The following is a 25,588-nucleotide window of genomic DNA, read 5'->3' as shown; positions in this document are numbered from 1 at the left end:
TCAAAAGGGCTGAAATAAATCAGACTTGAGTTCTTCTGTGTACTTAGAGCAACACTTGAACTCTTGAGATTCTTTTACATTCTTACTTGCAAAATAAAGGTTTAGTTCTTTGTATTTTGAGGTTGTTACCATAGTTTTTCCCAGGTGTAAATCTTTAAGATCTAAATCTCTTCAAATCATTTTCTATTTTACTAGATGCAAATCTGCTACATCCCACTGTTTTGTCTAATTTTTAAAAAAGAAAAAAATAATCAACTAATAAAGAAAATCTGAACTAGACTCTATTTTCCTGCCAGAATGTCTTTTTCCCATATTTCTGCTTATGGTAATGTTGATTGGCATGTGTTGATCTTTTTCCCACAACTCCTGTCAGTTTTTTTATAGAGGAAAAATGCTTCCTATTGAAGAAACTTTCCTGTGCAGGGCATGGTTCATTTGTCCTTTTCCATCTTCTTCCTTAACCCCAAAAAAGCCAGTACAGTTTCTTTTTCCACACTTTTTTTAGGTGTGGTGTGAAGTTGTTTGGCATATCTGTTCAATGATGTCTGCTAATCTCAGTTAACTTTAGGAAGGCCCAACTTAGCAATAAAAGGTTGTCATATGGTAGTGCTCAATAATGGGAAGCTCAGAAATGGCAACAGCTTCCCATTTGTGGTTGGCTAATTTCTAGGAAGGATATGTAGTAAGACATATGATTTACTTGATTGCTATACCACATCATAGCATTTAGACTAACAGCACATGTGTACAATAGCAGATGATCATGGCACATGTAAACACGCAACGTTCAGATTGTTTTTTGCATACTTCTGATACTCCTGATACCATATGTTGAATGATAGTTGTTCAGCACTTGAAATAAAAAAAAAGCTTTTGAAGCATCAAATGTGACATTTAATAGGACTTTCTCAGATGCTGGCTTAGCACCTGCTCCTCCCTCACAATCACATCAAAGTGAATTGTAAGTAACTGCTCTGAAATTATGCTGCATCGCATTGTGGAGTAAACTGGTAGAAGTGCAGGGCAGTCAGCTCCATAAAATCTCTCCGATTGCGGAAAGAATCTCCACAGCCACCTGGATGCTTTTAAACCTTCATTATTTAAAATTTAAAATGGTTGGCTGAACATTGCTTCTACCAAAATATGATACAGTAACCAAAGTCAGAGGTGGGGAAAGACCTCTGGGGTCACACAGTCGAGCTTTCTGCCAATAATGGATTGTTCCCTGCAGTTTGCTTTCTAGTGACCTTGGAAATTACTAGCCTGGTAAAATGGTAATGAAAAAAACAAAGCTGTTAGAGCTTTGAAAGTAGCCAAAATAATGCAGTCCCAATAAGAAATCGTGGTATTGATGTGAGATTCTCTGTACTCTGTTGGTTGTTGTTTTCAAGTGATCACATTTTTAAACCATGTTTTCTGATCCGGTTTGAGCTGGCTATAACTAAGAGGTTAAAGGAGGAGAGCTTGTTTTAATATTTTACAAGCTTATTTAATCCTCCAAGCAAATTATTATTTTTATTACAAATAAATGTCAGCAATTTGACTAACCCCATACTGCAACGTTTCCTTCTTATGCCTTTCTTCCTATTCTTTCAACACTTCTTGAAACCTAGAAACAGAAAATGACAAGAAAACCTATTTTTTGTTGACTTTTCCTATCAAACCTCCTGGTTAATTAATTAGAACCTCAACTTGTAATGGCTGGGAACCCAACATTTTCCAAAAGACTTTCAGATGTGAAACATCATTTTCAGATTTCTTTCAACCAAACCAAAATTTTTTTAGTCACCAGTTGATATAAGCAATAAAAGACAATCCTGACATCCACCTAACGAAGTGGGTAGACTGTGGCACCTCATTTAAGATGGAGGCAGCCAAGGCAAGTTCCCGCTACAAAGCCGTGTACCAAGCTTGGGCTGAAAAGTGTTTTAGAATAGACTATTAAAAGCTGATTGGTGGGAGAAGATCCCAAGACACAAAGTTCCCATCTTGTGGCACCCATTGTATAGCAATTTCTCTACCAGCAGACCCTATTGTGCACTGGGATTTTGAGTGTGTGTCTCTGGGAATGTCCATCATTGCTGGGGTTCCAGCCTCCCTCACTATTGTGCTCTCCCAGATCAGAGCCCAGCTGGAGAGGAAAAGAGTTTTCTCAGCTGCCAACTCGCTTAAAGAAGTTAAGAGGAAAAGAAATCTAATTGTATTGCGCTTGGCAATACTGTCTATTTTATTCTGTTTATTCAGAATTTAACGTATTGAGTGCTGAGAAACACAAAAATAGTGAGAACACTTATTTTTTAAACATATTCTTGAGAAGTTTTTACAATAAAAACAGAAAGCTGCATTAGTAAAACAGTGTTTATCCTTCAGCAATGCTGGTCATGAATACGTGTCTAACTTAGCTGGAACTAATGCCTGACTCGACTATTTCACTTCAGCAACTTAACATTCTGCGTGGGCTGATTATTTTTTCAACAATATTTGCTAAATTCTTTTAAGGGCTGCCAGTATATATTTTTTGAAGCTTAGTTAGTAAGAACAGCTGCCAGTAGAGTCAAGGCTGAAAGAGGCAAAAAAATATCTGCAGAAGGCAAGATTTTACTTCAAAAGATCAGTATTACAAAGCACTACTGTTGCTGGTATAATCACTTTCTTTGGGGGGTTGCTAATATAGACTGGGTTTCTTGTCTTCACAGCCCCCACTGAGCCTTTACTGTGCAAATTTGCTGATGGAGGGCAAAAGAAGCGCCAGAATCAAAGCAAATACACACAGAACGGAAGGCCGTGGCCCAGAGAAGGAGAGGTAAGTGCCACGTGGTGATTACTTTCCAGGGATTTAGAAGAAGCCAGCTGTAGATCTGAAGGTTTGCCTTTCAGGGCTATGGAGAAACAGGATTGCACAAAAAATACAATGGTTCCACGCCAGACAAAAATGACCAATAGTGCATATGTGGGGGAAAGAGTAAGGTTCATAACAGTGAGTGGGGTGTAAAGTTACTGGAAAAAAGAATTTCAAAGCTGGATGTGATGCTGTGCACAACCTTCTCCTATTCCAAGGGCTCTCTGTTGCCAAACTTGAGCTAAGTATTTTTTTACTGGTGTGCAGTCAGCACCTGTGGTGTACCTCTTGTAAACCCAAGATCAGTTTGCACCTAAGCAGCTCAATGATGTTGTTTGGTTGTTTTTTTCTGTCATCCAAGGAACTGGGGGACATCTACAAAAAGCAAAGATATACTTGCATGCATTTAAACACATAATCCATGTAAAAGCTTCTCTGAGCTGGGATCTTCATTTTGTCCGAAACAACACTGTTTACAGTAGCCTCAGATCTAACATGTATACAAAGTATTTTTTTAAAAAGAGATTCAATCGGTTGCTTTTTGCTCTGCTGTAAATAGGCTGTTACTGGAATTTCCTTTCTATGTACTTGTAGTGACTCCAAATGTGGGTGAAAAAAGAGAAATATCTTTGATTCTTCAAGAATTTGTTTATTCTCCTTGAATGTCGTTAAATGATAAAGATACTTGAATAAATGAGGTGTAGTGAATCTGGTCGTAGTACCTTCTTAAAATTGTAACTGCAAAGGCAGAAGAACTTATAAGTATTTTCATTCTAAATGCTTATTCTTTGTGTTTATGAATGAGAATTCAAAGACAAAGTATGTTATTCAACTGTGACCCACTAAAACCAAAGTCCTTCCCCTTCCCTCCTTTTTTTTTTCCCCTTCTCCCTTCTTCTCCCTTCTCCTCTTTGTGGGATTTTTTTAATGTTTACTTCAATTTTACTATGCAAATAAATAAGAAAACTATTTGGTATTCCTAAAATAGGTGTTTCAAGAGGATTACTGCTTTATTGTAACTTCTTCCTTTTGCTAGTTGATATCTTTTAGGATCATTAGCTTATGACCTACAAATGATAGTGCAATTGTTGAACTTTTAAAAGAAATATAAGGTCCTCTTTAAAGCATGTAAGTGTCTCTGTCCAGGACTGTGCTCGTTGGACACTGTTTCAACAAAAACACTCTAAAAGTATTTTGGCCTTTTGGGCTTCAAGTGCCAAAAGACAGCTACATTTGCTACAAGAGACTGCAGAAACCTCCAAAGTTTTGTTGCAGTATATTGTGTGTGAGGAAGAAGTACTCAGGAATTACTTCAAGTGTTAGACTCCAGCCATTGTGTGCAGGGCTCCAAAAACAAAGGCATATATATAGGAGGCAATAACAATCCCTGAATAAGGTCAACAATCTTTATTTTAGGGACCTCTAAATCCCATTTTAGCATGCCACTGCAGCTATTATCTCCACTGTTCTATACTTCCTTGAGTTCAAATCCATTAAGAAAATAATTTAAAGTCAAACCCAACAAGCCACCTTTATGCCTATAGCCTCAGGACATCAGCTTCTTACATCTTATGTAGTTCATTTGCTGCTAATGGAGTGGCTCTAAGGACACTAATATCCCACTACTAAATACTAAGGACAACAATATCCCTGTTACCAAGAGGCATGGTGTGGCTAATGTGTTAATGACATCAACATTCAAACACTATTTTTCAGTGATGGAGGTCATAATTTCATCTTGTTGTTTGTAGTCAACCATCAAACTATGCAGCTGTTGTCATGGGATAATCTACAAATGTGCAAAGCTAGTCAAGATGCAAACTCACAATGTTTCAGGCTAGGAATCTGCTCTGTAGAAATTGGCTTTCTCAGGTTTAATAACCTCTGGTTAATACCTTGCTGCAAGTTGGACATTTACTACTCAAAGCATCAATGGTAATGCATGCTGCTGAATTTCCTCCAGATTATCATATAATTTTCTTATTCCCTATATGAAATCCTTTTGTGAAATTAATCTTCTGTTTTCTTAGCATTAATGATCTTACTCTAAGCAAGATGTACCGTTAAGTTGTTCAGTGTGTAGCAGTACTCAGATAACTTTCCTACAATTATTCCTGTCAACTTTAATTTCTCTAAAAAAGAACAGATAGTGAGTAGTGAGAACTTACTGATATATGACAAGCGTCATAGTTCTGATTACAAATGGAATCTGAAAGTGTTCCCTGAACCTTTGTTCTTTCTCAGTTTTTAACCCAAAGGAAAAAATAATGGAATACTATCCAACTGATTACTGCCTCAGTATTTCACCCAGGCCAAATCCCATGATATCTAGATATCTAGCCAACATGTATTTGGCTATTGTTCAGATAAGCATTTGCATTCTTAAATACTTACATGAAGGGCATTTCTAAAACTTCTGAGGTTTGACCAGTGTTAATACTGAATTCATGTGGGGATTATTGCTCAGAAGGGCAGGCTCCAGAGAAATGACACTGATAGTTTTGTCACTCAGATTATACCAAGTAGAGACAGCTGTGCAAAGTACTTTGTTGAAGGGGGCAAAGGCAGGAGATTTAGTGTGGAGAAACAGATTGCTGCAGTGGTACCTCTGGTTATGCCATTCTCAGAGGTTTTGCTCTCTTGTATGGAGATCTTCTGAGGAATATAAAAAGAGAAATATACTTTTTTTTTTTTTTTTTTTTTTTGTAAAGTTTTCAGGCCATACTGCAGAATATAATGGAAAATCTTGTTTCTACCATACGTTTCTGCAGATTGTTCCATAACTGTATAGAAATGCTTTAATTGGTTGTTAAATTCTGTCAGCCCGCTCCACTTGCACAACACACCCACTGAAATCCCAGGAACAATGTAATTTGGCTTGAAATATTCATTGTAGAAATGTTCTTTAGTGGGGGCGGGTAGAGAGTAACAAATTTCTTATTCCATGTATGGTTTGTGCAACTGTTAGAAAGGCAGAGGTGGGATCTGGCTGCCTGTAGGCTGCATATCACTGCATAATTCGTATAGCTCCAGCACTCTGAAAAAAAGCAAAGGAGGAACATGGTCAAAAAAGAACTGAATGTTGTTAGCTATCACCTAATTTTACACTGGCGTTTGAGTGCAGATGGATTTCTACCTTTTAAAGTCAAGTCCTTAAAAATATACTGGATTTCTCTAGGGCTTTTCAAGTTTTTTTTTGTTAGTTCTTTGTTGCTTGGGGTTTCTAACCAAAAGCCAGCTGTAATGAGGGAAGAATGCTTGACCTTGAACAACGCTTTTAGTCCGTACCCTTCCTCTCTTGGTTGAAGCCTCAGGAAACATTCAGCAGACCGAGAGAGACATTTGACTGAGAATTTGTGCTGGCTGACCAATTCCAGACTATGCATCCAAGAGTTTAGGATACTGGCAGCTTTTTAAAAGGCTGTTAAACTATGTATCTGATATATAGGTGCAGAAAATATACAATGCCTGTACACGTTGGAAATATTTGCAGTGAAATTCGAAACTAATATCTAACTCGATATATCTAACTTTATTTATATCCAGAATCAGGACAGACTTATCTGAGTCACACTAGTTTAGTTCAGTACTCTGTTTTGAAATTTTCCCTGACAAGATCGTGTTGAGGAAATGGTGATGGAAAGTAATCATATTCAAATTCTATCTGTAAAATATTTGATCTAATTTGCCTCTAAATCGTGTATGTGCGTGATATTTTTCCAGAAAAAGTTCTTAGGTCAAAATGCATCTGGGGAATCAGGAGTAGTTCCACACTGGGATCAGATTGGATTGAGAACTGCAACTTAAATTTTATGGCTTAATCTTTTATTGCAGATTTTTTGAAACTTTGTTTGGAAATAAAATCTTTTGATATGTGCATTCAAGTGATTGAAATTTATCTGGTAGAAAGGGAGAAATATCACATAATCTGATAATAAATGAAATGCTTTGAATCAGTCCAAGGTTAACTAGTAAATCATAGGTTCTTCTAGAAAGAACAGTTCTAGAAATGATAGCCTTTCTATATCTAGTCAACCCAACGAGATTTACAATCACATTATTATGAAACATTTTAGCACTTCAATTGCAATCTTCTTTAAAATTCAGACCATTTACATATATTTGTCATGTTTCTTGCCAGGGGAATATCATCAAAGTCTTGGTGCATATATCACAACAATGACATGCACCACTGAATGTGACCCCTCTGTCATTTAAATTGGTCTGATGTCTACAAGGATATTTAATAATTTGCAAAAAATAATTCCTGTATTGTTTTCTTCTGTTTTTTGTTTCTCTTTAGCCAATAAATCAACCCCTATTTCTTCCCTTTCCCCTTCATCCTCCTTTCCTCTTTTCATTTTTTTTTAATTAAGTATCACCTGGTGAAATTTCTTAAAAAAAAAAAAAAAAAGGAAAATTTATTTTTACTTGTTTCTAGAAACAGTAAGAAGACAGTAGTTTGGAAATATTTCTTTTGTTAACAGTTTCACTTTTTCTCTGCTGCTTATTACAATTTTATCAAATACAGACAGTTACTTAGAGAGAAAAACATACAATAGGTATTTTGAGAGAGAACTCAGATTTCTTTTATGCTTCCAAGAAATAGGCAGTACTTAGATGTTCTCCATAATCTACAGTGTCTAGGGCTAATCTGTTTCGTACCTAGACAATTTAGTTATTCTTTTGATAAGGAAAAACGTGCAGGCCTGCCAAGAAATTTTCAAACTTCAGCACTCCTCATTTAATTTATCAGATAAATTGAAGTGGGAACAAAGTGGCTCAACAGCAAGAACAGAAACTGTGCAGATCATACTTCCAGTCAAGTTCTGTAGTACAAAATGTTTCTAGTTATTCATTTGGGTTTCTGAACTTCCAATTGTGTCTGGCAACTCAACCTCTGACCTTCTGGGGTTCATGAATCACTTTCCAATTTTGACCTCAGTATAATGAATTTTTCCTCTCCGTAGCTACTTTCTTCTCAGAAGCTGTGGCTGCTTAAGGAGCGCATGCATGTTAAACAAAAAAAAGAAAAGCGTTTCCCAACACACAACTCTTGGAAATGACCCATTTTTTTCATCTTCACCTACATATTTTAAAAGTGTCATATTTACGTTTTTAGATTTCTCCTCCTCTAAGAAGAAACGGTGTGTTTTATTCAGAATTAAATTCAGGAACCTTCCTAATAGTGTGGAATATTTCTGACAGAACTGTTCTAAATAATCAAAGGAAGGAACTCTGCCAAGTTAACTTTCCTGTTGACTGAGCTTATTTATTAAATCAGTATTTTACAAAAATCTCATTTGTCTTGTTGGTTCTTTCCCTCTCCTCTCTCTTACTACTTCAAAGTGTTTTAGTTGGAGTATCTGTTGTCAGGGCACAAGAGATCCTTGTTCTGTGATGCCTGGCAGATATTAGCGGTGGTGACAAAACAAGCACAGGAAATTCAGTATTGAAAATCCAGTGGATTCTGCTGTAGTACCCAAGAGCAAATCCGTTGCCCTGGGGCAGCAGCTTGCAGTCTTCTGGCATGATAGGATGAGAAACTGAGTCAGAGGAGATGGGGCGGAGAGGATTGTCTTCTCCTCTAACTTCCACCTCAGAGAAATCCCTTGAGTCCTATGGTACAATAATGCTTTTCTGCGTCTTCCCTTAAGGAGGAGAAACCCAGGGACTGTACTGCTTGGAAAACCCACCACATTAGTGGATTTCACCCCTTTTTAATTTGTTGGCTTATTTTTTGTTTGTTCAGTGGTGTCAATAATTAGAAAACTGCAGTAACAGAATAGCAAAATTTTTCATTCCTCTGTCCTAAAAATATTTAGTAAATAAACATGAGTGGTTTAAATAATCTTTTTAAAAATAATAATTTTAACCAATATGGTTTTACTTTTGCCTCCTCTGATATTCTGAACGTAGTTGAGTAAATATTGAGAATGTTACTTATTAATATGTGAAGAACTGGTAGTAGATATTCCTTTTAATTTATTCTTTAAGGAATTGAGTACTGAAATGTTGGGATGCAGAATTTTCATTCAGTAAGTATGTGTATGTTATCTGGCATAAAAATTCTGTGGCTCAGTCATTCCTTAATAGAAGATTCATCTGACAAATATATTCCTGAAGCAACGCTTCATCATCAGTGCTACACTCAGGTGGCATTTCATCAGGAAGTGTCACTTTGCAAAGCAAGAATGAATCCCTGTTCTTCCACTGAAACATAAGCAAAACAGTGGTGAAAAGACCTGGGAGAAGATACACTTCAGCATGAATGAAGACTGCTACAGGGGCATCAGTTAGCACCTCAATACAGTTAATACCTTATCAAGCACTGTGACAGCTATATTCACTTCTGTGTTTCTGGAAGAATAATTTGGACCTCTGTAGCATGGAACTCTGAGGCCAACCCTAATATTCTGTATTTGGTGTTTTTGGAATTCCTGTTTGTGTGTTATGGAATAAAGTGCAGACAATTTTTCAGTAAGTTACTATTGCTCATCAGCCTTTATTAGTCATGTATGAGGATGCTTCAGACTATAAATCTTTCACTAGTCCAGGCTAACTGTTGCCTCTTCTGGGCTTCATGCCAGCATAATTTTTTAGGGAGAAATTACGCAACTTGATGAGAAAGAAGTAAATAGTCCTCTGTTAGCAGCTATTTGAAGTAGCAGCTGTTTAAGGCTATTCAGCAATGGCAGAAATTAGCAGCATTACTCGGGGATCTGTAGGTGGTGTACCATATGCATGTAATGCCACGTGCTGTGCCATATTTGTCTAACGCAAAACTCTCACTGTTGATCATATTTATAGTCATCACTGCAAAGTATTTGGTCAGATTCTGGTAACACTTCACCTTTTAGAATGGATATGGAGTTTAGATGAGTTGAGAATCTATACTTTAATATTTTGGACTCACTAAGCCCACAGCAGTCGCTTGTGTCCCTTGTTCCAAATACCAGTAGTATGTAAGAATATGATGTTAATATGGGGAGAACAGAGTATATGCAGTTTTTGTTCACATGCAAACGTGGAGCATTATGGTGTTGGAAGGCAAGCTGAGGGTCTGCGTTATTAACATGTGCTCTAATGTTCACAGGAAATGTAGCTGAAAGTAGCATACTGATCCTTGCTGGGGCTCCTGTGAAAATGTAGTGAAAGAAATGCTTCAGTTTATCCTTTCTGCATCTTCGTATTTATGTTCATCAAAGAAATAAAAAGCAGTTGTCTGTGTTTCCCTCGCCTCCCAGACCTCTCTTCCTTGCTATGGCTTTGTTCCTAGTTCACACTGATCCAAACTGATGGACAGAGTGAGCTCCAGACCATCCTGAGAACCTCTATGTCTAGAAGTTCCCTTAATTGGAAAGCTTTGATCCTTTCTTTCTGAGGGGTTTATAATTTGCTTTCTTTTTTTCATCAGTTCTGGCTAGATGAAATGTTGAGATGTCAACACCTTGATTTATAAAGAACATCTTTGGTGTTTGTTTGTTTGTTTGTTAAACTGTTTTGTTTGTTAAACTAATTTTTGTGTAGGGCTTGTGTGTACTATGCAAGTTGTCTTTACCAGCACCAGGATATAAAAAGAGAGTAGTAATAAACTTTAGAAGTGCTGAAAGGAGAGAAGAAAGTGTGGTGTTTTTCCAGAAAATGTATTGCAAGAAAAAAAAAAAAATTGTTCATGATTTTAAAGTTTTATTGGCTTTTGGGATGAACTGTGTACCTTTCTATTCCCAAACAATGCAGTATAATGAGCATGTTTAAGATGTAAGAAAGCAATTTAAATAGGGAACACTTGATTGTTTTCTATGCTGTTTTATTTTTTAGGTCAAAATTAGCAATGGTTAGCTCACCCTAAATTTGATCATTTGACATTTTAAGCTTGCAGAAACAGCCATTTTTATTTTTATTTTTACAAACTGAATGTATTTATAAAAACTAGCTGCGTGTCTTAGCCACTAGTCTTCTAAATCTTTTTCATGGGAGCTTGTACATATTTTATTGAAACAATGGCATTTTCAGTAAGTAAAGCATTTGCCCTAGCACCTGCTTAAAAGAATAATGAGAAAAATACATGCATTTCATAATGACCCAAACATTTTGTTTTTCTTTTTTTTTTCTTTTTTTTTTTTTGCTACGTCGGGTACAGTGAAGTCTGTGCTTTCAGATCAGAAATAATTTTTGGCCTTTGGAAACTGGGGCCATCTCCTTGTAGACTGGTGAGCAGCTGTCAGGCTAACGTGTCTCTTCCATGAGCACTGCCATCCCACTGCCTGTCCCTCACCAATCCTCTTGCCCTTGCAGCTCAGTTGTCTGCATGGGAGCCAGCCAAGTGCAGACACTTTCCTGACAGAGCAGCCATCTGGAAGGGGGCAGATGCTGTTATCCAAAAGTACTTCGGTATATGGCTCCAGGGGTGATAAAAGCTCCCACCAGGAGTGCAAGACCTGCCACGCAGTTACTGAAGCACCTGTCCTTGAAGTGAATGCTTCTGTCTCTTGTCTCAGGCAATGCATGGTCCGCATGACAAGTGGAGAGGAATAGAGTGCCTCAGGGTAAGAGGGTGCCCTGGCCATTTTTCAGCTGCTCCTAATGCGAGCAGAGCACCCTGAGGAGCCCTCTCCTCTCTCTTCCCACCCAGCTTTAATTGCCATCTTTGAGTCTGAAATGGACTGGGAAATTATGGCTCCAGCTCTGCTCACTCCCCACCTTTCCTGCTGTTTCTGTACGTATGTTTACTAATGGTGATGATGGCAACACTGGTTAACTGGATGCTGTTTTGACATCTCCAAATCTTTTTGCACAGGTCACTATTTGCTTGGTGGTGAAGGGCAGTTGAAAAGCTCTGTGTAGGCCATGAATAAATTATTGGTCTGTCTAGACCGCTAAGGTACTTTAAAAGCCCTGTTTAAAAGCTCAGGCACTTTCTTGTTTTGGTTAATCTTTTGTGCTTCACAGCCCACTTGTTGTCTCTTGTCTCATGGTGAGAGCATGACTGATCACGCAGGGAAATGGCAGAGGCCTCGAGTCACACAGGGTCTGCCTTAGTAGGAAGGATGAGATTCTTGCCTGAGAAGTTCTTATGAAGTTGGCTGGGTATTTACAAACTACCTATCAGACCTGCAAGAAGAAGATTTGGCCCTGTCATGTTATACTGTAAATGCATTGATCCGGGTGGAGACATTGACTGATACTGAGGCAACAAAAGAACCATTTGGCCCAAATGTTATGGGAAAGCGTCACCAAGGAGATCTGTTTCTCGGGAGCCTGTCGGGCTAAGAAGGAAGCCAAAGTGTCTGTGCTTCTTTGGACCATCTGAGCTTCCCTGGAAAAGTTTTTACTTCTAAGTTGTATTCAGTTTTTATTCTCATTGGGCACAGAATATGTTTAATGTCTTTTTTTTCTTTCTTTCTTTCTTTCTCTCTTTCTTTCTTTTTTTCTCTAATAATAGTAAAAATCTGTTTTTCTTCCCTAACTGTGCAGGCTGGCATGGCTTTGACTTATGATCCAACAGCTGCTATACAGAATGGGTAAGAAATGCATGTTTTCTTATGCCTTTTTAAAAATTATTTTGAGTACCATATTCTCTTTCTGTGGTGAAACTCATTCAGAAGCAAATTTACTCAGTCATATTTTGTTTGAAGCATGTGATGCTATACTGTCAAGTTCTTCTTTTAGTTTCCCTTTTGTTTTTATGTCCTTTTGTTTGTAATATCCATTTGAATGGGAAGTTGTTTTTCCTAACAGTTTCCATCTCTTTTTGGCAAATGCTAGTGGTTTTTTAATCTCTCTCTCTCTCATGAAATGAAAACCAGTAAAGTTTCCCTTTACTGACTTTGCTTTTGTTAAAATGATCATTGAAGATTCCAGCATATTTTGGATATTAGAGCTGTTACTTAATCTGGGTCCTCTCTGCTGCCTGGATGGCTTCCATGGCATTGTCTGAACAGAAATGCCAAACAGTGCAATAGCCTTATATCTGTATGCAAGCAGATGAGATTCAGGAGTAGAATGTGGAACAGCACTCCTTTTCATTCCCCAGCTACAGCCTGCTGAAGAACTGAAACTTTTTTCAAACTTGCAAAGAAGTTACATCACCATATTGTTTATGTGCATGATTACATTTCCAATTATTTCATGAAGTAGAAAAACAGATCCTTGAGATCCAGCTACCATTTCAGACAGATTAACAATAATTTGAAGAGAAACAGGAGGCTCAGCCCTGAACTCTTTGACAGTCACTCTTTGATCAGAGTGATGTTTGATATGATTATTCAGTGCATATTCCCATCTGCACTTTCCAGTGGAAGGATTGAATGTATTGATATTGAGCAGAGTGGATTTATTTGTTAAATGCTGTTTAGGGCACTGCTGGGTGAAGCATTTAAAAACCCCTAACAGTGGGAGTAGTTTAAAAAAAATCAACAATGATAGTTAGCGTATTTTACTTAATTGCCCTTCGCAAGCAATATCTTTGTAGGGCTTGTGATATTCTCATGTTGTGGATGAAGCAGCCAAGACAGAGCAGCTCAGAAAAAAGATATTTTTTTCACGCAGCTGTGAAAAGAGGATTTCACAATCCTCTGATTTTGCTTCTCTGAGCCCCCTAAACAAGTCTTTCTGCTTTACCGTCATACTTTTCAGCTGGTAGCATACTGTAAGCTATAAATGAAACCATCACCAGCTCATAATCCACCAGTATTTCATCCAGACAAATGGCTTTTATTTCAAAGGATTTTTTGTATGCTGGTTGCGTTAAATATTTGGAAACTGTAATTTGAATAATCCTTTGAGATTAATATCATTTTACTTAAAGAATATATTGTTTTAATTATGGAACTTAACTTAGATACATGGATGCTTAGGGGGTTTGATCACTCAGTCGTTTGAACACGTTGTCAATGGTCTTTTGAAAAATAAATAGTAACCAATGGAGGCTTTTAAATATTCTTTTGTTTGTAAAGCTTGAAAAACTACAGCATTACATACCATTGTAAGAGTGACAATTAATTACTGCTTGGACATGTCTCTTATTTCTGGAGTTCAAAATATTTTCTGTTTCATCAGGACAAATTCTTATTCAAATGTTCTTGCACTGAGATTTTTTCTGACTGCATGCACTGTTAAGAGGAGAAGCTCTTACAATATGGGCAACATTGATTTGTCCTCCAAAAGTGGCATAGCTGCTATCCTATTCTCTGGTTGCATCTTCAAAATGCAGTCTCCTGAGGATCACCAGGACCCTCTTTTGCTTACATGTATTTTTATTATTTTTTTTAACTCTTCACACATTCACTTAATAGTCATCATATATCCTGTGGTTATAATTTTTCACTATTTTTCATAAGCTCTTTACTTACAAGTTTCTGGGTTATATTTTAGCCAAGCCTGAGAACAATTTGGTGCATTGCTTGTAAAATGTGCAAATGCAGTTTGTTACTCTCGATACAGCAGATGGGATCATAGCAGGTGTGTGGCCACAGTAAAAGAGAATGAATTTAAAGACTCTTATAAACTATGATGTGAAACAAGTCAACTTAAACATCCAGTGAAGGTGTGTTAGGCAAGCACATTGCTCTTCACAGTGAGGGCAGTCTTGAAGTGAACACAAAGCTGATGCTTGCAGCCTGCTTGTGTTGATATTGTGCCCATACTATGTGGGTGAAATGCTGCTTAATGCTCTGTAGTAAAGTGGATCAAGTAGATGTATTTTGCATGGAGGGATCTATAAAACAAAGATGATCTCCTTGTAATATGTCTATTTGGTGTAAGCTGGTTAAGCGGATGTTGTCCCTGCGTGCAGCTCAGGATTTGTTGGTATGCTGTGATAAGCACGAGTCGCTCAGTCCTTCAGGTGCCTGCCAGCACAATGTGGACCAAGGCTAGAGATGAGAAACGTCAAGATGTGTAAACCAAGGTGAAGATTCAGATTAGCTTATGAGTTGCTAATGAAACTCAATAATGACTCCATTTATTAGAATCCCATATAAGACTGGTAAATGTATTTCATGCATTTTGATGCGTGTACGTTGCTATGTGCAGGATACATCGTGAATGGTAGTCTATTAATGAAATGTGTCACTGCATGTGTCATGAAAAGGTATTTGAAATTTCCAGCTCTCTAAGAGATTTGGATTATACTGGTTTGTTTTGGGGCATAACCAGCCCTTAGGGAAGAATTTGGATTCTTAAATGTTCTCCAGATGAAAAGGCGGGTTCTTGTTGCTCTCAGAGTAGTACTGTCACTTTTATTATAGTATAACTGCTTATTTGCCTAGAACATCTATGACAGAAATAAAACAAAAGAGAGATGGAGACATTCACTAAAAATAGCAAAGGCTTTTTTCCCACAAAGGAATAGATTTTTATTTTTATTATTATTATTTTTTTATTCTATTGCATTGTAAGGCATGACTCCCCATTTCATTATATTGTTTTTATGCCCATGTAACTCTGTTTAAGCATCCAGTGGAGTTGTATCAGCATAAAACTGGTGTAATGGAGTGGAGAATCTGGCCCAACATATAGCATAACATTGCAGTATGTGTTACTGAAGATGTAGTCATACACTTCAGTAGATTTTTTCCCCTGCCAATTGTTCCATGTCTTTTTTTCTTTTTTAATCAGCCTTTTCTGAATTGCACTTACAAAAGAAGTCGGGCCTTATTCTGGGGAGCAGCGTGCCTTGTGTAAAATGCTACTGATTTTTCAATTTGTGATATTAATATTGTTTTAGTGGTTTACTGCACTCATACAAGGAACAAAATAGAGCTCCTGTACTTGCACTGTAAAGATGCTCATTTAAAATGTTGCTGAGGCTTGAGTTCTCCTGGCTATTTGACTAAGATTGCAATGTACTGTATCAGTTTAATATCTGATATCTGGGGGACTATATTGTGCATCTGCAGGCCAATGGGCTCAATATTCAGATAGGTCTTTTTCATCTCAAACATCTGACTCTGTGGCTTATTGCAACAGAAAATTGCTGCTCTGATAACGCTTGGTAATACTCTTACATTATGTGAGCCCCAGGATACTATTTATGAATGTAACTTTTTCAGTATTGCCTGCAGGCACGAGGCATGAGCAAATGGTGTTTATTGCAGTGCAAATAGGGTCTTGCTCTTGTACGGATTCTGTGTGGAAGCTTGCACATTCTCCCACAGGATGGGAACCATATGGATTTTTTTTTTTTCTATTTTTTTGGCAGGGAAATAGCGACCAGACGCTCCAGATAATGTAGTCTCCAAAAGCAGAGGGAGGGTTGATGTAGGAGCGGAATGTGTACTTTTTCTGTTAAGCAGCAGACACTGTTCTTAAAGCCTTGCCTATGTGTGCTGATGATATACTGGGGAATGTGGTTCTTTTAACAACTCATAAAAATATTTTCTTTTGAATCCTTTATAAGCCCTTCCTCACGAACATTCCAGAAATCTTTTTGTCTCCTAGTGAACAGTTTTTCTTATTCTTATAGAATCCAGGCGTGCTTAAAAGGACTATTTGAAATGCAAGGGCAGTGTCTGTCTTGCCTCTTTCCTCCCACCTGCCTCTCTATGCTTTTGCTTCTAGCAATACAATTGCAGACCAGGATCAGGGATGGTAGCTCACACCTGCAAAAAACAAGACCTGCATGGCCTGTTGTAGGGATGCAAGCTGCAATTGCACAGAATGCAGCTGAGTCTTCTGGAGAACTCTCCTTAGAGCTCTCACGTTAACTATCACATGGTTCATAGCTCTCAAATGTAGTACCAGAAACTGATATATATTTCAGTGCAAGCACACACGGGGTCATAATTGAACTGTCTATCTAAAATGGGTCAAAGCTAGTATAATTCGTATCTCTTTTCATTCCACTTTCTAATGTGCATATTCCAATGACTGAGAATCCTACATCCCTTTGGACTTATTTACAATATCCTTCTTCCACCTCATCTCACTTCTATCTGGGCCTGAAGGAATGTTGATGCATTCCAAAGGGCAAGAAGTATAAAAATCAAGTATGATTAGATCGGCAGCTGTGAATCTTATTGGGGTGCCTGAAATGTTTTTATCAGAGCAGACCACTCTTGCATTTTTTGTCCTCTTGTGTTTGTTTTGTTTTTTTTTTTGAGGTCCATACTTATGTCAACTACATACCTGGATATTAGCCTGTTCACATGTAAATGTTATATGGGAAATGCCTCCACATCCCATGGGCAAGAGCATGGTGAGCCCTCCTTTTGAGCAAGAGCCGCTGGGGATGTGTGTGTAGCTGCAGCACTGTGGCAGATTGAGCATCTTAAAGCTGGAAGATGTTTCTCTTGAGCCAATCCTCAACATTCCACTGTCCTCTGTGTGTGACAGAGACAGCTTCAGAATATACTGGTTCACTTCTTGCTCTGTTGAATTTCCTAAGGCAAATTACAACCCTTCCAGCACAAAATAATGCTGCGGCAGGAAGGAAGACCTTTGTCTCCAGGTACAGAGAATTCATGATCGCAAAATGTCTGACCTACCGCCTCTCAGTGACTCAGATTGTTAAACTCAATTTATTATTATTTAAGTTGAAATCTATGAATTGGATTTTCTCACATTGTCATTTTCTGTGTCAAATTTCCTTTTCTTCTTTAACACTCTGGTGCATGCATTTTCACAATATAAATGAGTGTCCTGATAGTATGTTGTATTTGATGCCTATTTGAAAGCATTCCAAACTGCATCAGATAAATGGTATTGGCAAGGGTACTGGAAGGGTTGTATTTTTCACATTACCAGAGTTTATATTCTAGAAACTTATGTACTATTCAGATAACAGCATCTCTAAGCTGAAAATGAAATGGTTAGCTGTCTGTCAAGTTCTTGGCTTAGCACACATTTCCTATAAATTTGGTAGTGTTTACTTGGATTTATTGGAGAGTTTATTGCAAAGGGCCAGTGTTACTTCCAAAAGGAAAAATTTTGTCCTGTGCACTCACCTTTGTCCAGGTGATTCGTACATGGTGTGAGCACAGCTTCAGTGCCAGGACAGATAGAATTAGAATTGACAGAAGAAAATTGTGTTGTTTCTCTAAAGAGTATTGTTTTTATACTGTCCTTTGGTCGAAGAGGTTTGTACGTATCTCTGTTATACATTTAACCTGTAGAGTAAGTTCTGCCAGTCTTCTGTGGACCATTTTCATTTGCAGCACAAAGCATTTCTTAGTTCATCCACTTAGCAACTACATTGCCAAAGTGAATTCTGGTTAACCTTTATCTGGGAAGAAGATCCATAGTAATAGGACTAAGATAAAATACACATCATCCTAAAGCCATAGATAAACCTGTCTAGTGCTGTAAAAATCCTTCCCCCCCCCCCAGCCCCAAATTTGTACAAGCATAATAGAATGTGCTGGATACAAGCAGAGGGATGTAAATATTTCTAAGTTCTCATAATAGGATATACAGAAAATTGGGCAAAGGCACGGTTTTAAAATAGTCTCTGTGTGAGTCTCTAAGAGCAGATAAATGTTCCTAAAATAGCAATATATTTCTATTAAACAAAAAATCACTCAGACGCCACCTGCTGCTTTTGGCATTTTAAAATCTTGTTTGGAACAGAGAGAACTGATTGCTTCTCTGTCTCCCTCTCCCTTTCTAACTTTGAATGTTTCAACCCAACTTTCAGAGATGGCAGCTTGTATTTCCAAGCCTATTGGTTGGAGAAATTCAGTGATTACTTAAGCCTGCATCCAAAATGAATGCATCCAGTCTGAACTAGAATGATTAGTACTAAATCTGGGATGTCAGGGTAATCAGAAAATAGAGCACTTGTTTAAACACCAGTAGTGGGTTGGCTTTTTTTGTTGCAGGGAGAATTGCCTCAGCGTAGGGAGAAAGAACACAAAAAGACAGGGAGAGCAATCCACTTCACTGTTACAGAGAACATATGTGCAAAAGCTACTGTTACTCATAGGGTTGCCACGTGCTATACAAGAACAGTATGCATGGGGTTGGAATCAGACCAGAGGAGGTTGTGCAGGAATACATATCTCCCTTAAGGATTCCAAAATATTAGCATTTTGACAGCAGTAAGACCACAAACGTTGTATTATTAAGCCACGTTGTTTGGCGGTTTTATTTATTTATTTATTTTGATGTTTTTGTTAAATCTGAAAGAACAACAGACACAAAAATCTGGATGAGTACATGGGTATTAAGTATTTACACAGTACATCAGTAGTGATGTTTTCCACCCGATAATATTGTCAACAATCATTTACCCACAGGGAAGTAGAATGAATATAACATTTATTATCATCAAGCAAGATATAGTGAAACTTTTGTTCATAGCCTGCAATAGCAGAAATAAAAGCAACTAGATATGGGATTTTCTTTGCTCCCTGGGGCATTTAGACTCATAATTATGGTAAATTTCACCAGAAGGTAAGTTTTTAGCTCATGTGGATGAGTATGAAAATTTCAGCCAGAGATTCTGTACCCATCCCTTAAGAAAATAAATCAGGCGTATATGTGGAATGTGTTATTCTCAGCACTGAAGCATTAAGATCTGAAGAGAAAACAGTGCTGCATGTAAAAGTGAAATCAGTTATCATTGTCTTCAATATCGCGTAAGAAATTTCCTTTCACTAGATAGCACTCTGGAAAATCAGCTGTCTTTGCATTTCATATAATTACTTCTTGTGTTGTGAAGCTATATTTGTGCTAGTTGAAGTGAAAAAAGATATGCTTTGTGTAAATATTCCTCCTCCTTTCCATTTTCAAAATCTACTCAGTGAAGCCATCACATCTTCCTTATTGTGGTTTTGGAAATAGGTGGACATAATTACCTGTGTAGGCTCTTTTTGTCTTTGCCTGGGAGGCAGTGAATTAGTCATTCAGCGCCTAGCAGTCGAAAGGTTCAAAAAACTTGCTTTTGTTCTTTGTTTGCAGATTTTATTCCTCACCGTACAGTATTCCAACAAACCGCATGATTCCACAGACATCAATCACACCATTCATTGCTGCTTCCCCTGTCTCTACATATCAGGTACGTCAGATTTGTGCTTGTCTACTATGTTTCCCAGTTAATTATGTTTTGGATGTGGATGAAAGCAGAGTGGATACCACAGAAAACTACATGAGAGCTTGTGCTCTTGAATCATGCTTTAAACAAAAGGCTTTCTAGAAGTATTCAGGTATCGTTTGGTGCAGGGTTTTGAGTGTTTCCTGCTTAACACTAGCAATGAAAGCTACTGTAAATTTTTCTTATTTCAGTCAGCTTCACCATCAAACAGCATTTTTGCTTCATTTCCATTCAACAATAGCAGATGCTTGTCATTCTTACTGAAATGTTCTGTCATTTTGACTCCATTTCATGAGCCAAATGTTTTAAACACATTTTTTTTTTCATAATTTATGTTGTCTGGATTATATATTGACCTTCTGACCTCTGTTGTATTTGCTCCAGTCACAGCATCCTTTAACAGCACTCTTCTTTTTTTTTCCCAATAATCCCTGACAGAGCAAGATTCTTTAGGATAATTCTCCTCATAAGCTTCTTCAGTCTCCAACACATTTTCTCTTTCAGAATTTCTCTTTTCAGCATATTCCAACCGGCTCTCCACTGGGAAAATATTGCCATGTTCTAGCTTTGTGAGATGGAAGTCAAAACTGGATTGAATAGTATTATTATTAGCTTTTTTTTTTTCTGGGAACATATGTAAAGCTGGTCATTGGCCATACATTTTACCATTTCAGTTGGAATCATAGAATATCCCGCGTTGCAAGAGAATCACAAGGATCGTATAGCCCAACTCCCGATTCCACACAAGACTACCCAAAATTCAAACCTTATGTCTGAGAGGACTGTAAAGATGCTCCTTGAACTCCAGCAGCTTGGGGCCATGCTCATTTCCCTCTGGGAGCTTGTTCCATGCTCACCACCTTCTAGTGCAGAACCTTTCCCTAATCTCCAACCGGACCCTCCCCTGACACAGCTCCATGCTGTTCCCTTGGCTCCTGTTGCTGTCACAGAGACCAGAGCTCAGCACTGCCCCTCTGCCCCCTGTAAGGAGCTGCAGCTGCAATGAAGGCTTCCTTGTACATCTTGCCCTCCAGACCCTTCCCCATCTTTGTAGCCCTCCTTTGTACGCTCTCTCATAGTTTTATGTCTTTTTTTATAGTGTGGCACCCAAAGCTGCACCTCAATTCAAGATAATCCCTTCCTTCACCTAACTGGCAGTGTGGGCCTGATGCACCCCGGGGTGCAGTTGGCCCTTTGGGCTGCCTGGCCACACTGCTGACTCAAATTCAACTTTCCACTGTCTAGAACTCCCAGATAACTTTGTGCAGGGTCCTCTTTATCCAGTGTGTACATATATCCAGGATTGCCCTAGTTATTGCTGTCCTGTGCTGCCAGTACTCTTCCAGACCTGAGTCCTAGATGAGAAACTGTTCTTACTGTTGGAATTGATTTGCTGTGCGTTTTCTGGGGGGAGGTTTAATGTTTTTGGGTGGTTTTTTTTTGTTTTTGTTTTTTTTTCCCCTCAGATAATGTTTATTTATCTACAGGCAATGTTGTACACAAACTGTGCTTCAAACCTGATCGTCAAAGATAAAGGATTCTTGTAATTTTCTTTGACTTCTGTGTTGTTTCATTTTAGGTAGCTATGTAACACCAAACAAAAAGTTGCTTTGGTGAGATGAATTCAGTAAATTTGCATCAGTTCATGGTTTGACACTTTTAAATCAAAAAACATTTTGTTGCCATTTGTTTTGTTTTGTTTTCTAAAATCCAGATTATTCTTACTTGGTAGTTTATAGTTGAAGCCCAAAGACATTTGCCTTGGCACAGAGGAGGAACTACAAGGAGGGGAACATTGAACAGCATCAAGCTCATTAGAGCACTAATCTTTTTAGCTACTGGGGATTCACAATAGAAAATTTTGTAGTAGTGTGTATTTGCATGTGTGTGCTCTGGTTTTGGTTCTAAAACTGTTACAGTGAACTTGCTTTTCAACAAAAACTCTGCTTTAGCCAATTTCAAAAAATGCTAAAGCACAAAACTACACAATTAATTCTCACTTGCTTAATGAACAAAATCACAGGGTATATGGAAAATCAAGACTTTCTGGCTTTCTCCTACATACCCTTGTTTGTGTTCAGCCTGAGATACCACATGTCCTTTTCTGTGAGTGTGGAGGTAGTGACTGCCCACTGATGGCTATAGCACAGATATATTTTCATGTACTTCTCATGTGTTGTGGTCCCTAAATTGACACAGAAAGAATCAAGACACAATTCTTGAGATTGGCTCTTGAGTTACAATAACACGTGGGCCATTCATGCTTAGCAGAAGAGGTAGTTATGGCTCAGAGATGCTACCACAAATACACAAGAACTTTGTAATGCACTTAATTGTTAGTAAAACTGATTTATCTGTGTAATCTGTTACATGTCAGTAGTCAGACAAAACAACAAAGAAAGGCTTCAGTGAGGCATACTGAGTTCTGCTGAGAATGGATGCCGTGATGCCCAAGGCAGGAGCTGCTTCTATGGACAAGGGCATCTTAAGTCAACTACACTATGGAAGCTTTCAATCGTAGTGAGCTTCAAAAGCTCTAAATTAGATCTTCTGCTCTTCCTGAAAACAGGATAAATCATTCTAGAATCTCTGAAAATGTTATACCTTTCAAAGTTTCAAAGACATGTTCACAGTTACATTGATGGATGAAAGCAGACAATACAAATGAAGAATTAAGACAACATGGAATATTGAATAATTCTCTATGAGATTAAATAATGTGGATCACAGAGGTGGTGCAATCTCTAGGACTTCTGAATTTGCTGGAAATATCAAACACAGTTTGAAAGCTTTTTTCTTTGTCAGTAACTTTATGATGCATAAATCATGTTTACATTGAGCTACATGCCTTGAGTCTTTTTCTAAAATTAGCTCTGTAGTTGCAATATAAATAATATTTTCAAGTAAATTATTGGGGTTCTGTTTTAAGCTTTTCTGTGCTAATAGAAAGTATTTGATATGCAGGTCCAGAGTACTTCCTGGATGCCTCATCCGCCATATGTTATGCAACCAACAGTAAGTAGATACTAGTTAATGTTCAACTAAAAATGCTTACACTGTAGCCTTACACTGCTTGTCAGCCACAGGAAAGTCCTAGGTCGTGTAAGAGCAGCCAGCTGCTCTTTTGACAAGATCCCTCTGCTGCAAAGTTTTTGCTTCTTTTAGGAACACTATTTGATTTAGTGAAAAGAGGAGGATGGGTGATATATTATCTAACTGCATTGACTATAAGAGAATAACTAGATCTAAAGTCGAACTTCTGAAGCTTTGCTTTGCAGTCTGCAAGGTAGCCACATTCCTGCATACTTTGAATTGCCAGGTTCAACACATTAGCCTTCCCTTATATGCTTATCCATCAAATAAGTCCTTTGTAGTTGTATATACTTTAAAGAATCCTCAATGCCTCAATATTGCATTTCAAGTACTGAAAAGGGTGAAACACAGCTGTCTTGCAGAATCTCTGCTTAACCTGAATCTCTTTTATGATTTGACCACTCAACTCTTTTTATTTCTGAGTAAATTTTTATCTTTCATCAGCTTATAGATGCTATTTGTATCTGCATTAAACTTGTAATACCATTTGTTAGAGGTGAATTATTTTTTTTACCTCTGTTTTGAGGCACTTTGCCTAAATATTAGTGATGTCTCAGATGGAAAGAATATATTGAACAGCACTACCTACAGATTGTTTTAGTTTTGTTTCCTCTGTTTGATCGGTTTTTCATGCATGGATCCATTCTACAGTGTCATTAATCAAAATTCAAATGTGTATTCCACCTGAGTATTGTTATATCGATTCAAGTGAGAGTAAAACAAAAACGAAGTTCCATAGTTTAGACTTGTTTATTATGTGTACGTTAGGATATTCATTATGTTAATTTGTGTTCAAATGTTTTGACCTCACAATACATTAACATCTCCTGTTCCTTTCTGGTTAGAATTAGCTATGCAAAAATCTGGATACAATTACCCTACATACCTTTTTAGTAGTGCAGGATTCTCATCCCACTTTTAAGTCCCCTTCCGTATCTTTGGAAGGGGAGTTAAAAGCTCTGTGTTCTTTGGAGACCAGTTTTTCAGTTTTGTCTAACTAGGCAGTGACTGTAGAGTGTGACTGACTGTCTCCAGGAAGCCCAATTCCCACCTCTGTGGTGCTGTACCACTCTCCAGGTTCTGGCAGAGATTTCCATCTCAGTGGAATAAAGCTACTGCTGTGTTTGTTGTAGGAAGCCAAACTGTATTGAACAATCAATTCTGTATTCTAAGTATTTGGGTTTACTTGCAGACCAGAAGAAATTTGAGAAGTGTGGATATGAGGAAATATCAGACTTGTGGAAGCCAAAGGATCTCTGATCCTTGTGGAAATATTCCATTTCAAAAAGAAGGAACATAAGCACTTTACCAGTTCCAGTCTTTGTTTATAGATGTGTTTGAGTTTTATTTGACCATGTTCAGCAAAGCATTTTTCTGCACTACCAGAAGCAGTGAGTATTTCGGTGTACTGATTGGATGTGCTTACCCCTTGGTAAAGGGCTGTGAAGAGAAAAATAATTTTTATAGTGAGTAGCATCCTGAATATGCCAAGTTATATTTGTGTTCATTGCTAACACAATGAAAGGATGTGTACTTTTATGTGGAAAAGCAGAGGGAGAACGGACAAGAGGTTTAGCATTTCAGTTTCAGCGTCACTGCCATTGTGGGCTATCTCTATGTGTTGTCTGTACCAAATCCGGTCCTTTCACTGAAAGATTTTTCCTACATGTTTCCCAAGATTTATGTTCTTAAATAAATGGACAGGAGGACTTTAGAACTGAAGGCAGAAAGGCAGAACTACCATTCTCCAGATTTCATTCAGAGATTAATTCTTTATTAGAAATGTCTGAAAAATGGCCAGAGAATTACCACACAGCAAACTATGAGAATTGATGGCCTATTTTGAAAGAAAATAAAGAATCGTTGTCCACAGCAAGTTTGCTTTCATGTTAAGTATGGAGACTATTCTAGGCAACTCCATAGCTTAAAAAAGTATGAAGAAAAGATTGTGACAAGGCTGGCAGAATGTAAGACCCAGTGATTTGATGGAACTGGCAACTTTCTAATTCACTTAGCTTTTTGTTTCTTCTGTAACTTAGTTTGCCATGTTATTATCTAAATTGCTACCACTTTACTTCACAGTATTTTATGAGATGATTGATTGCAGTGCATGATATCCCATTGGAAACCAGTGCAGATAAATATTACATTCCCCTTGCCCCAGGAAGGAGAACATTTTGTTAAGCCTGTATTATTCTTTCTGAATAAAGATGAACTCTTACAGCACAGTTTGAATTGTTCAAATGCCAGCGGTTAATTCTTTGTTTTTATTATAAATATCCACTAAATTATGTTACTGGATGATTAGTTTTTCATTTCAGAAGGAAGCTCCTACTTGATACTTATGTATAATTTAATACCACATAGTGTCCCCCGTGACAGAAAAAGAATCAGGCCTGTGCTATAGAGGAGACAAAGGAGGTTTTCATTCAGCATGCCATGCACAGACAGGACAGCTTGCTCCCAGACTGGCAAGCTTGCTGACATGAGGAAAGAGCTGTGCTGTGCAGCATCACCACCCTGCCTCTGCCGGCCTCTTCTTTGCATGCCCATCTCTGCTTCTATGTCACCTCTCTGTCCACTGTCATGTAAACACCATGCTCTGTTTTTGCTGATAGCCC

General features: G+C 37.9%; 1 protein-coding gene across 6 annotated transcripts in view; it reads left to right on the top strand.

Annotated features, from left to right (window-relative positions):
• The window catches only part of RBMS3 (RNA binding motif single stranded interacting protein 3), a 493,774-nt gene that overhangs the window by 400,216 nt on the left and 67,970 nt on the right, over nucleotides 1-25,588 (top strand). For all 6 annotated transcript variants that reach the window (XM_042817114.1, XM_042817117.1, XM_042817116.1 and 3 more), the window contains exons 7-10: nucleotides 2,697-2,803; nucleotides 12,317-12,363; nucleotides 19,742-19,838; nucleotides 22,839-22,889. In XM_042817114.1, the coding sequence (XP_042673048.1) occupies nucleotides 2,697-2,803; nucleotides 12,317-12,363; nucleotides 19,742-19,838; nucleotides 22,839-22,889 (302 nt within the window). The remainder of the gene's footprint in view (nucleotides 1-2,696; nucleotides 2,804-12,316; nucleotides 12,364-19,741; nucleotides 19,839-22,838; nucleotides 22,890-25,588) is intronic.

Source organism: Centrocercus urophasianus, unplaced genomic scaffold (assembly GCF_019232065.1).
Source record: "Centrocercus urophasianus isolate 14NV4802_14NV808 unplaced genomic scaffold, USGS_Curo_1.0 seq_16, whole genome shotgun sequence".
In the NCBI taxonomy this organism is placed as follows: domain Eukaryota; kingdom Metazoa; phylum Chordata; class Aves; order Galliformes; family Phasianidae; genus Centrocercus; species Centrocercus urophasianus.
This window is presented reverse-complemented; position numbering and strand designations above follow the sequence as displayed.